Here is a 14,353-nt window from a genome sequence, read left to right as displayed (position 1 = left end):
CCCCACCAGCACCCCCACCATCACCACCTTCACCACCACCAGCACCACCAGCACCACCTTCACCCCCACCAGCACCCCCACCAGCACCACCTTCACCACCTTCACCACCACCTTCACCACTATCACCACCACCACCACCTTCACCACCTTCACCACCATCACCACCTTCACCCCCACCAGCACCACCTTCACCACCATCACCACCACCACCACCATCACCACCTTCACCCCCACCATCACCACCTTCACCACCACCAACACCACCACCACCACCTTCACCACCATCACCACCACCACCTTCACCACCATCACCACCATCACCACCTTCACCACCACCACCACCTTCATCACCATCACCATCACCACCTTCACCACCACCTTCACCACCACCTTCACCACCATCACCACCACCACCACCTTCACCACCACCACCACCGCCATCACCACCACCACCACCACCATCACCACCATCACCACTTTCACCACCATCACCACCATCACCACCACCACCACCACCTTCACCACCTTCATCACCATCACCACCACCATCACCACCTTCATCACCATCACCACCACCTTCACCACCACCACCACCATCACCACCACCTTCACCACCACCACCACCACCTTCACCACCTTCACCACCTTCATCACCATCACCACCACCATCACCACCACCACCACCTTCACCACCATCACCACCTTCACCACCACCATCACCACCGCCATCACCACCATCACCACCTTCACCACCACCTTCACCACCACCTTCACCACCACCTTCACCACCTTCACCACCATCACCACCTTCACCACCACCATCACCACCGCCATCACCACCACCACCACCTTCACCACCATCACCACCTTCACCACCACCATCATCACCGCCATCACCACCATCACCACCTTCACCACCACCTTCACCACCACCTTCACCACCTTCACCACCATCACCACCTTCACCACCACCATCACCACCGCCATCACCACCACCACCACCTTCACCACCACCTTAACCACAACCTTCACCACCACCACCACCTTCACCACCACCGCCACCGCCCCCACCCCCACCCCCCCCGCCCCCTCCCCGCGCTGCGTCCCCTCCCCACGGGCCGTGTCCCCCCAGCCTCTCCGAGAACCAGTCGCTGCTGCGCATGCCGCCGTGGGTCAACATCTGGCTGGTGGGCTCCATCTGCCTCTCCATGTCCCTGCACTTCGTCATCCTCTACGTCGACCCGCTGCCTGTGAGGGGGCTGGGGCTGCCGGCCGCGGGGCACGTGCTGGCCGTGGGCTGGTGGCCATGGGGCTGGTGGTGGCCATGGGGCTGCTGGCCGCGGGGCAGGTGGCCATGGGGTGGGTGGTGGCCATAGGGCTGGTGGCCATGGGGTGGGTGGTGGCCGTGGGCTGCTGGCTGTGGGGCTGGTGGCCATGGGGTGGGTGGTGGCCATGGGGCTGCTGGCCATGGGGCTGCTGGCCGTGGGGCAGGTGGCCATGGGGTGGGTGGTGGCCATGGGGCTGCTGGCCATGGGGCTGCTGGCCGTGGGGCAGGTGGCCATGGGGTGGGTGGTGGCCATGGGGGCTGCTGGCCATGGGGCTGCTGGCTGCGGGGCGGGTGCTGGCCGTGGGCTGGTGGTGGCCGCGGGGCTGGTGGCCATGGGGTGGGTGGTGGCCGTGGGCTGGTGGCCATGGGGTGGTGGCCGTGGGCTGCTGGCTGTGGGGCTGGTGGCCGTGGGGCAGGTGGTGGCCATGGGGCTGGTGGCCGTGGGGCAGGTGGTGGCCATGGGCTGGTGGCCATGGGGTGGGTGGTGGCCATGGGCTGGTGGCTGTAGGGCAGGTGGCCATGGGGCGGGTGGTGGCCATGGGGCGGGTGGTGGCCATGGTGGGGTGGTGGTCATGGGCTGCTGGCCCTGGGGTGGGTGGTGGCCATGGGGCAGGTGGTGGCCATGGTGGGGTTGGTGGCCATGGGGAGGGTGGTGGCCATAGGGCTGGTGGCCATCAGGAGTGGTAGCCATGGGGCTGGTGGCCATGGGGAGGGTGGTGGCCATCAGGGTTGGTGGCCATGGGAGTGGTGGCCATGATGGGTTGGTGGCCCTGGGGAGGGTGGTGGCTATGGGGAGGTTGGTGGCCCTGGGGAATTTGGTGGCCATGGGGAGGTTGGTGGCCCTGGGGAAGTTGGTGGCCATGGGGAGGTTGGTGGCCATGGAGTTGGTGGCCCCGGGGAGGTTGGTGGCCCCGGGGAAGTTGGTGGCCATGGGGAGGTTGGTGGCCATGGGGAGGTTGGTGGCCATGGGGAGGTTGGTGGCCCTGGGGAATTTGGTGGCCATGGGGTTGGTGGCCATGGGGAGGTTGGTGGCCATGGGGAATTTGGTGGCCATGGGGAATTTGGTGGCCATGGGGAGGTTGGTGGCCATGGGGAAGCTGGTGGCCCCGGGGAGGTTGGTGGCCATGCAGTTGGTGTCCATAGGGAAGTTGGTGGCCCTGGGCAGGTGGTGGCCATGGGGCTGGCGGGTTGGGGGTCCGGCCCGGCTCAGCCGCCCCCCCCCCGCCCCAGATGATCTTCAAGCTGACGCCCCTGGACCTGGCGCACTGGTTCATGGTGCTGAAGATCTCCTTCCCCGTCATCCTGCTGGACGAGGCCCTCAAGTTCGTCGCCAGGAACTACCTGGAGGGTGAGGGAGGGGCCGCCCGCCCCACGGCGTCCGTCCGTCCGTCCGTCCAGCTGTCCCACCGGCCCCACGGCCCGCCCGCCCCCTCCCCGGCTCCAGGGTCCCCTCCATGCTCCGTGCTCGGCCCACATCTCTCCTGGTCCCTTCCCTGGCCCCTCCATCTCCTCATCCCCAACTCCATCTCCTCGTCCCCTCCTCCATCTCCTCGTCCCCTCCATCTCCTCGTCCCCTCCTCCATCTCCTCGTCCCCTCCATCTCCTCATCCCCAACTCCATCTCCTCGTCCCCTCCTCCATCTCCTCATCCCCAACTCCATCTCCTCGTCCCCTCCTCCATCTCCTCGTCCCCTCCATCTCCTCATCCCCAACTCCATCTCCTCGTCCCCTCCTCCATCTCCTCGTCCCCTCCTCCATCTCCTCGTCCCCTCCATCTCCTCATCCCCTCCTCCATCTCCTCGTCCCCTCCATCTCCTCATCCCCAACTCCATCTCCTCGTCCCCTCCTCCATCTCCTCGTCCCCTCCTCCATCTCCTCGTCCCCTCCATCTCCTCATCCCCAACTCCATCTCCTCGTCCCCTCCTCCATCTCCTCGTCCCCTCCATCTCCTCGTCCCCTCCTCCATCTCCTCGTCCCCTCCATCTCCTCGTCCCCTCCATCTCCTCGTCCCCACCTCCATCTCCTCGTCCCCTCCTCCATCTCCTCGTCCCCTCCTCCATCTCCTCGTCCCCTCCTCCATCTCCTCGTCCCCTCCATCTCCTCGTCCCCTCCATCTCCTCGTCCCCACCTCCATCTCCTCGTCCCCTCCTCCATCTCCTCGTCCCCTCCTCCATCTCCTCGTCCCCTCCTCCATCTCCTCGTCCCCTCCTCCATCTCCTCGTCCCCTCCATCTCCTCGTCCCCTCCATCTCCTCGTCCCCTCCATCTCCTCGTCCCCTCCATCTCCTCGTCCCCTCCATCTCCTCGTCCCCTCCATCTCCTCGTCCCCTCCTCCATCTCCTCGTCCCCTCCATCTCCTCGTCCCCTCCATCTCCTCGTCCCCTCCTCCATCTCCTCGTCCCCTCCTCCATCTCCTCGTCCCCTCCATCTCCTCGTCCCCTCCATCTCCTCGTCCCCTCCATCTCCTCGTCCCCTCCTCCATCTCCTCGTCCCCTCCTCCATCTCCTCGTCCCCTCCTCCATCTCCTCGTCCCCTCCTCCATCTCCTCGTCCCCTCCTCCATCTCCTCGTCCCCTCCTCCATCTCCTCGTCCCCTCCATCTCCTCGTCCCCTCCATCTCCTCGTCCCCTCCATCTCCTCGTCCCCTCCATCTCCTCGTCCCCTCCTCCATCTCCTCGTCCCCTCCATCTCCTCGTCCCCTCCATCTCCTCGTCCCCTCCTCCATCTCCTCGTCCCCTCCATCTCCTCGTCCCCACCTCCATCTCCTCGTCCCCTCCATCTCCTCGTCCCCTCCATCTCCTCGTCCCCTCCTCCATCTCCTCGTCCCCTCCATCTCCTCGTCCCCTCCTCCATCTCCTCGTCCCCTCCATCTCCTCGTCCCCTCCTCCATCTCCTCGTCCCCACCTCCATCTCCTCGTCCCCTCCATCTCCTCGTCCCCACCTCCATCTCCTCGTCCCCACCTCCATCTCCTCGTCCCCTCCATCTCCTCGTCCCCACCTCCATCTCCTCGTCCCCTCCATCTCCTCGTCCCCTCCATCTCCTCGTCCCCTCCATCTCCTCGTCCCCTCCTCCATCTCCTCGTCCCCTCCTCCATCTCCTCGTCCCCTCCATCTCCTCGTCCCCTCCATCTCCTCGTCCCCTCCATCTCCTCGTCCCCACCTCCATCTCCTCGTCCCCTCCATCTCCTCGTCCCCTCCTCCATCTCCTCATCCCCACCTCCATCTCCTCATCCCCTCCTCCATCTCCTCGTCCCCTCCATCTCCTCATCCCCACCTCCATCTCCTCGTCCCCACCTCCATCTCCTCGTCCCCACCTCCATCTCCTCGTCCCCTCCTCCATCTCCTCGTCCCCTCCATCTCCTCGTCCCCCTCCATCTCCTCGTCCCCTCCTCCATCTCCTCGTCCCCTCCATCTCCTCATCCCCTCCTCCATCTCCTCGTCCCCTCCATCTCCTCGTCCCCTCCATCTCCTCATCCCCTCCATCTCCTCGTCCCCTCCATCTCCTCGTCCCCTCCATCTCCTCGTCCCCTCCATCTCCTCGTCCCCTCCATCTCCTCATCCCCAACTCCATCTCCTCGTCCCCTCCTCCATCTCCTCGTCCCCTCCATCTCCTCGTCCCCTCCTCCATCTCCTCGTCCCCTCCATCTCCTCATCCCCAACTCCATCTCCTCGTCCCCTCCTCCATCTCCTCGTCCCCTCCATCTCCTCATCCCCAACTCCATCTCCTCGTCCCCTCCTCCATCTCCTCGTCCCCTCCTCCATCTCCTCGTCCCCTCCATCTCCTCATCCCCTCCTCCATCTCCTCGTCCCCTCCATCTCCTCATCCCCAACTCCATCTCCTCGTCCCCTCCTCCATCTCCTCATCCCCTCCTCCATCTCCTCGTCCCCTCCATCTCCTCATCCCCAACTCCATCTCCTCGTCCCCTCCTCCATCTCCTCGTCCCCTCCATCTCCTCGTCCCCTCCTCCATCTCCTCGTCCCCTCCATCTCCTCGTCCCCTCCATCTCCTCGTCCCCACCTCCATCTCCTCGTCCCCTCCTCCATCTCCTCGTCCCCTCCTCCATCTCCTCGTCCCCTCCTCCATCTCCTCGTCCCCTCCATCTCCTCGTCCCCTCCATCTCCTCGTCCCCACCTCCATCTCCTCGTCCCCTCCTCCATCTCCTCGTCCCCTCCTCCATCTCCTCGTCCCCTCCTCCATCTCCTCGTCCCCTCCTCCATCTCCTCGTCCCCTCCTCCATCTCCTCGTCCCCTCCTCCATCTCCTCGTCCCCTCCATCTCCTCGTCCCCTCCATCTCCTCGTCCCCTCCATCTCCTCGTCCCCTCCTCCATCTCCTCGTCCCCTCCATCTCCTCGTCCCCTCCATCTCCTCGTCCCCTCCTCCATCTCCTCGTCCCCTCCATCTCCTCGTCCCCACCTCCATCTCCTCGTCCCCTCCATCTCCTCGTCCCCTCCATCTCCTCGTCCCCTCCTCCATCTCCTCGTCCCCTCCATCTCCTCGTCCCCTCCTCCATCTCCTCGTCCCCTCCATCTCCTCGTCCCCTCCTCCATCTCCTCGTCCCCACCTCCATCTCCTCGTCCCCACCTCCATCTCCTCGTCCCCTCCATCTCCTCGTCCCCACCTCCATCTCCTCGTCCCCTCCATCTCCTCGTCCCCTCCATCTCCTCGTCCCCTCCATCTCCTCGTCCCCTCCTCCATCTCCTCGTCCCCTCCTCCATCTCCTCGTCCCCTCCATCTCCTCGTCCCCTCCATCTCCTCGTCCCCTCCATCTCCTCGTCCCCACCTCCATCTCCTCGTCCCCTCCATCTCCTCGTCCCCTCCTCCATCTCCTCATCCCCACCTCCATCTCCTCATCCCCTCCTCCATCTCCTCGTCCCCTCCATCTCCTCATCCCCACCTCCATCTCCTCGTCCCCACCTCCATCTCCTCGTCCCCACCTCCATCTCCTCGTCCCCTCCTCCATCTCCTCGTCCCCTCCATCTCCTCGTCCCCTCCATCTCCTCGTCCCCTCCTCCATCTCCTCGTCCCCTCCATCTCCTCATCCCCTCCTCCATCTCCTCGTCCCCTCCATCTCCTCGTCCCCTCCATCTCCTCATCCCCTCCATCTCCTCGTCCCCTCCATCTCCTCGTCCCCTCCATCTCCTCGTCCCCTCCATCTCCTCGTCCCCTCCATCTCCTCATCCCCTCCATCTCCTCGTCCCCTCCTCCATCTCCTCGTCCCCTCCATCTCCTCGTCCCCTCCTCCATCTCCTCGTCCCCTCCATCTCCTCGTCCCCTCCATCTCCTCGTCCCCTCCATGTCCCCTCCTCGTCCCCACCGTCTCCGTGTCCCCTCCCCCGCCTCTCACCGCCATCTTCTCGGTTCCTCCCCCCATAGCGTAACCTCCCGGCCCCTCCGCCGTCCTCCGCCCGGCCGCAGGTACCCCCGGCTGCGTCCCCGCAACCCACGGCTGCCTCACCCCACGTCCCCGTCACCCCACACCTGTGTCCTCGTCACCCCACACGTCCCTGTCACCCCACCTCCCCGTCACCCCACACCTGTGTCCTTGTCACCCCACAGCTGCATCCCCGTCACCCCACACGTCCCCGTCACCCCACATCTGTGTCCTCATCTCCGCACGGCTGCGTCCCCATCACCCCACACGTCCCCGTCACCCTACCTCCCCATCACCCCACACCTGTGTCCTCGTCACCCCACGTCCCCATCACCCCACACCTGTGTCCTCGTCACCCCACACCTGTGTCCTCGTCACCCCACACGTCCCCGTCACCCTACGTCCCCATCACCCCACACGTCCCTGTCACCCCATGGCTGCGTCCCTGTCACCCCACACGTCCCCATCACCCCACACGTCCCTGTCACCCCATGGCTGCGTCCCTGTCACCCCACACGTCCCCATCACCCCACATCTGTGTCCCTGTCACCCCACAGCTGCATCCCCGTCACCCCACACGTCCCTGTCACCCCACATCTGTGTCCCCGTCACCCCACACGTCCCCGTCACCCCCCATATCCCCCTCACCCCACACCTGTGTCCTCATCACCCCACAGCTGCATCCCCGTCACCCCACACGTCCCCGTCACCCCACATCTGTGTCCCCGTCACCCCACACGTCCCCGTCACCCCCCATATCCCCCTCACCCCACACCTGTGTCCCTGTCACCCCATGGCTGTGTCACCCTCATCCCCACATCACCGTCACCTTCATGTGTCACCATCACCCCCCACATCCCCGTCACCCCACATCTGTGTCCCCGTCACCCCACACATCCCTGTCACCCCATGGCTGCATCCCTGTCACCCCACATGTCCCTGTCACCCCACACCTGTGTCTTCATCACCCCACATCTGTGTCCCCGTCACCCCACATCCCTGTCACCCCCCACGTCCCCGTCACCCCACATCTGTGTCGCCATCACCCATGGCTGCGTCCCTGTCACCCCACACGTCCCCATCACCCCACATCTGTGTCCTCATCACCCCACATCTGTGTCCCCGTCACCCCACGTCCCCGTCACCCCACATCTGTGTCCTCATCACCCCACATCTGTGTCCCCATCACCCCACGTCCCCGTCACCCCACATCTGTGTCCCCGTCACCCCACACGTCCCTGTCACCCCATGGCTGCATCCCTGTCACCCCACATGTCCCTGTCACCCCACATCTGTGTCCTCGTCACCCCACAGCTGCGTCCCCATCACCCCACACATCCCTGTCACCCCACACGTCCCTGTCACCCCACATCTGTGTCCCTGTCACCCCACAGCTGCATCCCCGTCACCCCACACGTCCCTGTCACCCCACACGTCCCCATCACCCCACATCTGTGTCCCTGTCACCCCACAGCTGCATCCCCGTCACCCCACACGTCCCTGTCACCCCACATCTGTGTCCCCGTCACCCCACACGTCCCCGTCACCCCCCATATCCCCCTCACCCCACACCTGTGTCCTCATCACCCCACATCTGTGTCCTCATCACCCCACAGCTGCATCCCCGTCACCCCACATGTCCCCCTCACCCCACATCTGTGTCCCCGTCACCCCACATGTCCCTGTCACCCCATGGCTGCATCCCTGTCACCCCACACGTCCCTGTCACCCCACATCTGTGTCCTCATCACCCCACATCTGTGTCCCCATCACCCCACGTCCCCGTCACCCCACATCTGTGTCCCCGTCACCCCACACGTCCCTGTCACCCCATGGCTGCATCCCTGTCACCCCACATGTCCCTGTCACCCCACATCTGTGTCCTCGTCACCCCACAGCTGCGTCCCCATCACCCCACACATCCCTGTCACCCCACACGTCCCTGTCACCCCACATCTGTGTCCCTGTCACCCCCCATGTCGCTGTCACCCCCCACGTCCCCGTCGCCCCACATCTGTGTCCCCGTCACCCCCCACGTCCCCACCCCAACACCGCAGTGGGGAGGGCGGTGATGGGGGGTGGGGGGGCGGAGAGGTTGGGGGGCAGGGGGCGGGGGGGGCGGGGTCACACCTGACATCACGTGACGTCACCGCGTCCGTCCGTCCCTCCCCAGCCGACGCCGAGGACACCTGGAAGAAGCGGAAGTGACCCCGGGGTCCCCCCGCGCCCGGAGCTGCTCAGCCCCCCCCAGCGCCGTGGGGCACCCCACAGCGCCATGGGGCAGCCCCCTGCCGTGGGGCACCCCATTGCTGTGGGGCAGCCCCCCAGCGCCATGGGGCACCCCACAGCGCCGTGGGGCAGCCCCCTTGCCGTGGGGCACCCCTCGGCGTCGCTTATTTATTGCCAATAAAGGGAAACCACCCCCCCCCCACCCGGCCCCACCTCATTTTTGGGGGGCACTTGGGGGGCAGGCACAGCGGGGCGGGGCCACGAATGGGGCAGCCAATCACAGCAGGGGGGGCGGAGACTGCGCTGGAGGGGGTGGGGCTGGGTATCCTGCCCCCCAAGTGCCCGTGGGGTGCAGGCGATGGGGGTGACCCCCATTTTGGGGGGGGGGTGCCCCCCATTTTGGGGCGCAGCTGCCCCATAGCCCCTCCCCCCACTTTGGGGCTGGGGTGGGTGTGTCCTCAGCCCCCTTGGGGGCGGGGCTTGTGGCGGGGCCCCGCCCTGGGGCAGGGCCATGGGGCCCAAGACCACCCTGACCCCCAGCCCCCGCTTCGGGGCTCACTCGCCCCCCAACTCCCGGCTGCGCAGGTCAGTGGGTCCCGTCCCCCCCCCCCAGCCCCACGGCGTGGGGGTCCAGCCCCACTTGGGGGTCCCAGGGTGGGGGAGGGGCTGGGAGACGTGGCCAATCCTGGCCGGACTTTGGACTCGGGGGGGGGGGGGGGGGGGGGGGGGGGAGGGTGGCGGCCGTGGCCCCCCAGGGGGGGAGGGGAAGGGGATGTGGGGCAGGGCTGGGGGGGCTGGGGGGAGGATGTGGGGCAGGTATGGGCATGGGGGGTCTATGGGGCAGGACCCATTGCTTGGGCGTGGCCATGGGGGGCAGGACTCGTACATGGGGGGTTCTATGGGGCAGGACCCACATGGGGGGGGTTCTATGGGGCAGGACCCATTCATGGGGGCTGTCTATGGGGCAGGACATGGGGGTTTCTATGGGGCAGGACCCACACATGGGATGTGTCTATGGGGCAGGACCTGGGGGTTTCTATGGGGCAGGACCCACTCATGGGACGTGTCTATGGGGCTTGCCCCACATTGGGAGTTTGGGGGGTCTATGGGGCAGGACCCACACCAGGGGGTGGGGGTGTCTATGGGGCAGGACCCACTCATGGGACGTGTCTATGGGGCCAGACCCACACCGGGGGGTGGGGGTGTCTATGGGGCAGGACCCACATGGGGGGTTTCTATGGGGCAGGACCCACTCACGGGGGTTTCTATGGGGCAGGGCCTACACATGGAGGGTTTCTATGGGGCAGGACCCATTCATGGGGTGTGTCTATGGGGCAGGACACACTCATGGGGAGTTTCTATGGGGCAGGAAACACACAAGGGGGCTGTCTATGGGGCAGGACACGGGGGTTTCTATGGGGCAGGACCCACTCATGGGGGTTTCTATGGGGCAGGACCCACTCACGGGACATGTCTGTGGGGCAGGACCCACACTGGGAGTTCGGGGTGTCTATGGGGCAGGACCCACATGGGGGGGTTTCTATGGGGCAGGACCCACTCACGGGGGTTTCTATGGGGCAGGAAACACACAAGGGGGCTGTCTATGGGGCAGGACACGGGGGTTTCTATGGGGCAGGACACACTCATGGGGGGGTTCTATGGGGCCGGACCCACACTGGGAGTTTGGGGTGTCTATGGGGCAGGACCCACTCATGGGGGTTTCTATGGGGCAGGACCCACACATGGGGGTTTTCTATGGGGCAGGACCCACTCACGGGGGTTTCTATGGGGCAGGACCCACTCACGGGACATGTGTGTGGGGCAGGACCCACGCTGGGAGTTCGGGGTGTCTATGGGGCAGGACCCACTCACGGGATGTGTCTATGGGGCAGGACCCACTCATGGGGAGTTTCTATGGGGCAGGAAACACACAAGGGGGCTGTCTATGGGGCAGGACACGGGGGTTTCTATGGGGCAGGACACACTCATGGGGGGGTTCTATGGGGCCGGACCCACACTGGGAGTTTGGGGTGTCTATGGGGCAGGACCCACTCATGGGGGTTTCTATGGGGCAGGACCCACACATGGGGGTTTTCTATGGGGCAGGACCCACTCACGGGGGTTTCTATGGGGCAGGACCCACTCACGGGACATGTGTGTGGGGCAGGACCCACGCTGGGAGTTCGGGGTGTCTATGGGGCAGGACCCACTCACGGGATGTGTCTATGGGGCAGGACCCACTCACGGGGCGTGTCTATGGGGCCGGACCCACACTGGGGGGTGAGGGGTTCCATGGCGCAGGACCCACATGGGGAGTTTCTATGGGGCAGGACCCACTCATGGGGAGTTTCTATGGGGCAGGACCCACTCACGGGGCGTGTCTATGGGGCCGGACCCACACCGGGAGTTCGGGGCGTCTATGGGGCAGGACCCACACTGGCGAGTGGGGGGGGTCTATGGGGCAGGACCCACTCATAGGTGGTTTCTACGGGGCAGGACCCACACATGAGGGTTTTCTATGGGGCCAGACCCACACCGGGGGGTGGGGGCATCTATGGGGCAGGACCCCGGCACCCCGGCGCCCCTCCGAGCCCTCCCCCCGCCCCACTGCGACCCCCGCAGGCTCCATGGACGCCCGCCCCCCGCCGCTGTGGGCCCTGCCGCCGCCCCACACGCTCCGAGCCCTGGCCCGGGCTTGGTTGGACGAAGACGCCCCAGGCCCGGATCCGGCCTCGGCGGTTGTGGGGCTCGCCCCACGGCGAGCTCAGCTCCTCTGCAAATCGCCGGGGGGTCTTGGCGGGCGCCCCCCTTCGCCGAGGCGGCGTGGGGGGAAGCGGGGTGCCGGGTGCGGTGGCTGCTGCCCGACGGGGCCCCCCTGCCCCCCAAGAGGACGGTGGTGGCCGAGGTGGAGGGCCCGGGCGCGGGCTTGCTGCTGGCCGAGCGGGTGGCCCTCAACTGTTTGGGGCGCTGCAGCGGGGTGGCCACGGTGGCCGCTCGGGCGGTGGAGCTGGCCCGGGCCGCCGGTTGGATGGGGACGGTGGCCGGGACGAGGAAGACGACGCCCGGGTTTCGATGGGCTGAGAAATACGCCCTGGGGGTGGGGGGCGCCGAGCCCCACCGCTCCGGTTTGGGGGAGCTGGTGCTGCTGAAGGACAACCACCTGGCGGCCGCCCGCGCCCCGCTGGGGCAGGTCGGGGGCGGGGGGGCTGCTGGGGGGCCAGTTGGGGGGCAGTGGGGGGGGGGGACAATGGGTTGGGACCCCAGTTGGGGGGCAGTGGGGTGGGGGGGGCCCAGTTGGGGGGCAGTGGGGGGGGGTCAATGGGTTGGGACCCCCCCACTTGGGGGGCAGTGGGTGGGGGTCAATGGGTTGGGACCCCAGTTGGGGGGCAGTGGGCCAGGGGGCCAGTTGGGGGGCAGTGGGTGGGGAGACAATGGTTTGGGACCCCACTTGGGGGGCAGTGTGTGGGGGTCAATGGGTTGGGACCCCAGTTGGGGGGCGGTGGGGCGGGGGGCCCAGTTGGGGGGCAGTGGGGGGGGGGGGGGCCCAGTTGGGGGGCAGTGGGTGGGGGTCAATGGGTTGGGACCCCACTTGGGGGGCGGTGGGGCAGGGGGGCCCAGTTTGGGGGCAGTGGGGGTGGGGGGGCCAGTTGGGGGGCAGTGGGTGGGGGGACGATGGGTTGGGACCCCAGTTGGGGGGCGGTGGGTGGGGGGGGCCCAGTTGGAGGGCAGTGGGGCGGGGGGGCCCAGTTTGGGGGCAGTGGGTGGGGGGGGGCCAGTTGGGGGTCAATGGTTGGGGGGACAATGGGTTGGGACCCCCAGTTGGGGGGCAGTGGGGGCGGGGGGTCCAGTTGGGGGGCAGTGGGTGGGGGTCAATGGGTTGGGACCCCAGTTGGGGGGCGGTGGGGCGGGGGGGCCCAGTTGGGGGGCAGTGGGTTGGGGGTCAATGGGTTGGGACCCCAGTTGGGGGGCGGTGGGGGCAGGGGGGCCAGTTGGGGGGCAGTGGGTGGGGGTCAATGGGTTGGGACCCCAGTTGGGGGGCAGTGGGGCGGGGGGGCCCAGTTGGGGGGCGGTGGGGGCGGGGGGGCCAGTTGGGGGGCAGTGGGTGGGGGGTCAATGGGTTGGGACCCCAGTTGGGGGGCAGTGGGGGCAGGGGGGCCAGTTGGGGGGCGGTGGGGGGGGGGTCAATGGGTTGGGACCCCAGTTGGGGGGCGGTGGGGTGGGGGGCCCAGTTGGGGGGCAGTGGGGCAGGGGGCCAGTTGGGGGGCAGTGGGGGGGGGGGGTCCAGTTGGGGGGCAGTGGGTGGGGGTCAATGGGTTGGGGACCCCAGTTGGGGGGCAGTGGGTGGGGGGGCCAGTTGGGGGGCGGTGGGGGGGGGCCCAGTTGGGGGGCAGTGGGTGGGGGGTCAATGGGTTGGGACCCCACTTGGGGGGCGGTGGGAGCGGGGGGGGCCAGTTGGGGGGCAGTGGGTGGGGGGGGCCCAGTTGGGGGGCAGTGGGTGGGGGTCAATGGGTTGGGACCCCACTTGGGGGGCAGTGGGGTGGCGGGCCCTAGTTGGGGGTCAATGGTTGGGGGGTCAATGGGTTGGGACCCCAGTTGGGGGGCAGTGGGTGGGGGGGGCCAGTTGGGGGTCAATGGGTGGGGGGGGCGATTGGGGGGGCACTCCACTTGGGGGTCAATGGGTGGGGGTCAGTGGGTCGGGCCCCCATTTGGCGGGTTCCAGCTGGGGCCACCCCCCCATTTCAGCGCTGCCCAGCCCCATATGTGGGGGGTGTGCGCGTGTGTGGGGGGGGGTCTCCATGGGGCGCCCCCCCCCCTCTGCCCCACATCCGCCCCACATCTGCCCCCCAGGTGGTGCTGGCGGCGCGGCGGGCGGGCGGCTTCACGCGGCGGCTGGCGGTGGAGTGCGGCTCGGCGGCCGAGGCGGTGACGGCGGCCGAGGCCGGCGCCGACATCGTCCTCTTGGACAACTTCTCCCCACAGGTCTGGGAGCTCTGCCCCATAAGTTGTGGGGCTGGGGGTGGTTGGGGGGCAGCCCCACGGCTAACAGGGCCCTGTCAGGTAGGGGCTGCAGGCGGCGGCCAAGGCCAAGGCCGCCATTGTCCTCTTGGCCAACTTCTCCCCCCAAGTCTTGAGGCTCTGCCCCATAAGTTGTGGGGCAGGGTGGTTGGGGGGCAGCCCCACAGCTAACGGGGCTGCATCCGGCAGGGCCTGCGGGCAGCGGCCGAGGTCAAGGCCGCCATCGGCCGCCATCGGCCGCCATCGTCCTCTTGGCCACTTCTCCCCCCAAGTCTTGAGGCTCTGCCCCATAAGTTGTGGGGCTGGGGTGGTTGGGGGGCAGCCCCACGGCTAACAGGGCCCTGTCAGGCAGGGGCTGTGGGCGGCGGCGGCCGAGGTCAAGTCCACCATTGGCCGCCATCATCCTGTTGGC

General features: G+C 67.4%; 2 protein-coding genes across 2 annotated transcripts in view; both read left to right on the top strand.

Moving 5' to 3' along the window:
- ATP2A1 (ATPase sarcoplasmic/endoplasmic reticulum Ca2+ transporting 1) overlaps positions 1 to 8,904 on the top strand; it is a 49,225-nt gene extending 40,321 nt beyond the window's left edge. The window contains 3 exon segments of the mRNA XM_075724704.1: positions 1,133 to 1,250; positions 2,558 to 2,675; positions 8,870 to 8,904. Coding sequence (XP_075580819.1) covers positions 1,133 to 1,250; positions 2,558 to 2,675; positions 8,870 to 8,904 — 271 coding nt within the window.
- A 2,648-nt stretch (positions 8,905 to 11,552) lies between these two features.
- The window catches only part of LOC142595859 (nicotinate-nucleotide pyrophosphorylase [carboxylating]-like), a 6,358-nt gene continuing 3,557 nt past the window's right edge, over positions 11,553 to 14,353 (top strand). Inside the window, 4 exon segments of the mRNA XM_075724703.1 lie at positions 11,553 to 11,724; positions 11,727 to 12,115; positions 13,774 to 13,905; positions 14,294 to 14,347. Coding sequence (XP_075580818.1) covers positions 11,553 to 11,724; positions 11,727 to 12,115; positions 13,774 to 13,905; positions 14,294 to 14,347 — 747 coding nt within the window.

Source organism: Pelecanus crispus, chromosome 23, assembly GCF_030463565.1.
Source record: "Pelecanus crispus isolate bPelCri1 chromosome 23, bPelCri1.pri, whole genome shotgun sequence".
NCBI classification, from domain to species: domain Eukaryota; kingdom Metazoa; phylum Chordata; class Aves; order Pelecaniformes; family Pelecanidae; genus Pelecanus; species Pelecanus crispus.
Note: the sequence above shows the minus strand (reverse complement) of the source record. Positions and strands in the feature narration are given on the sequence as shown.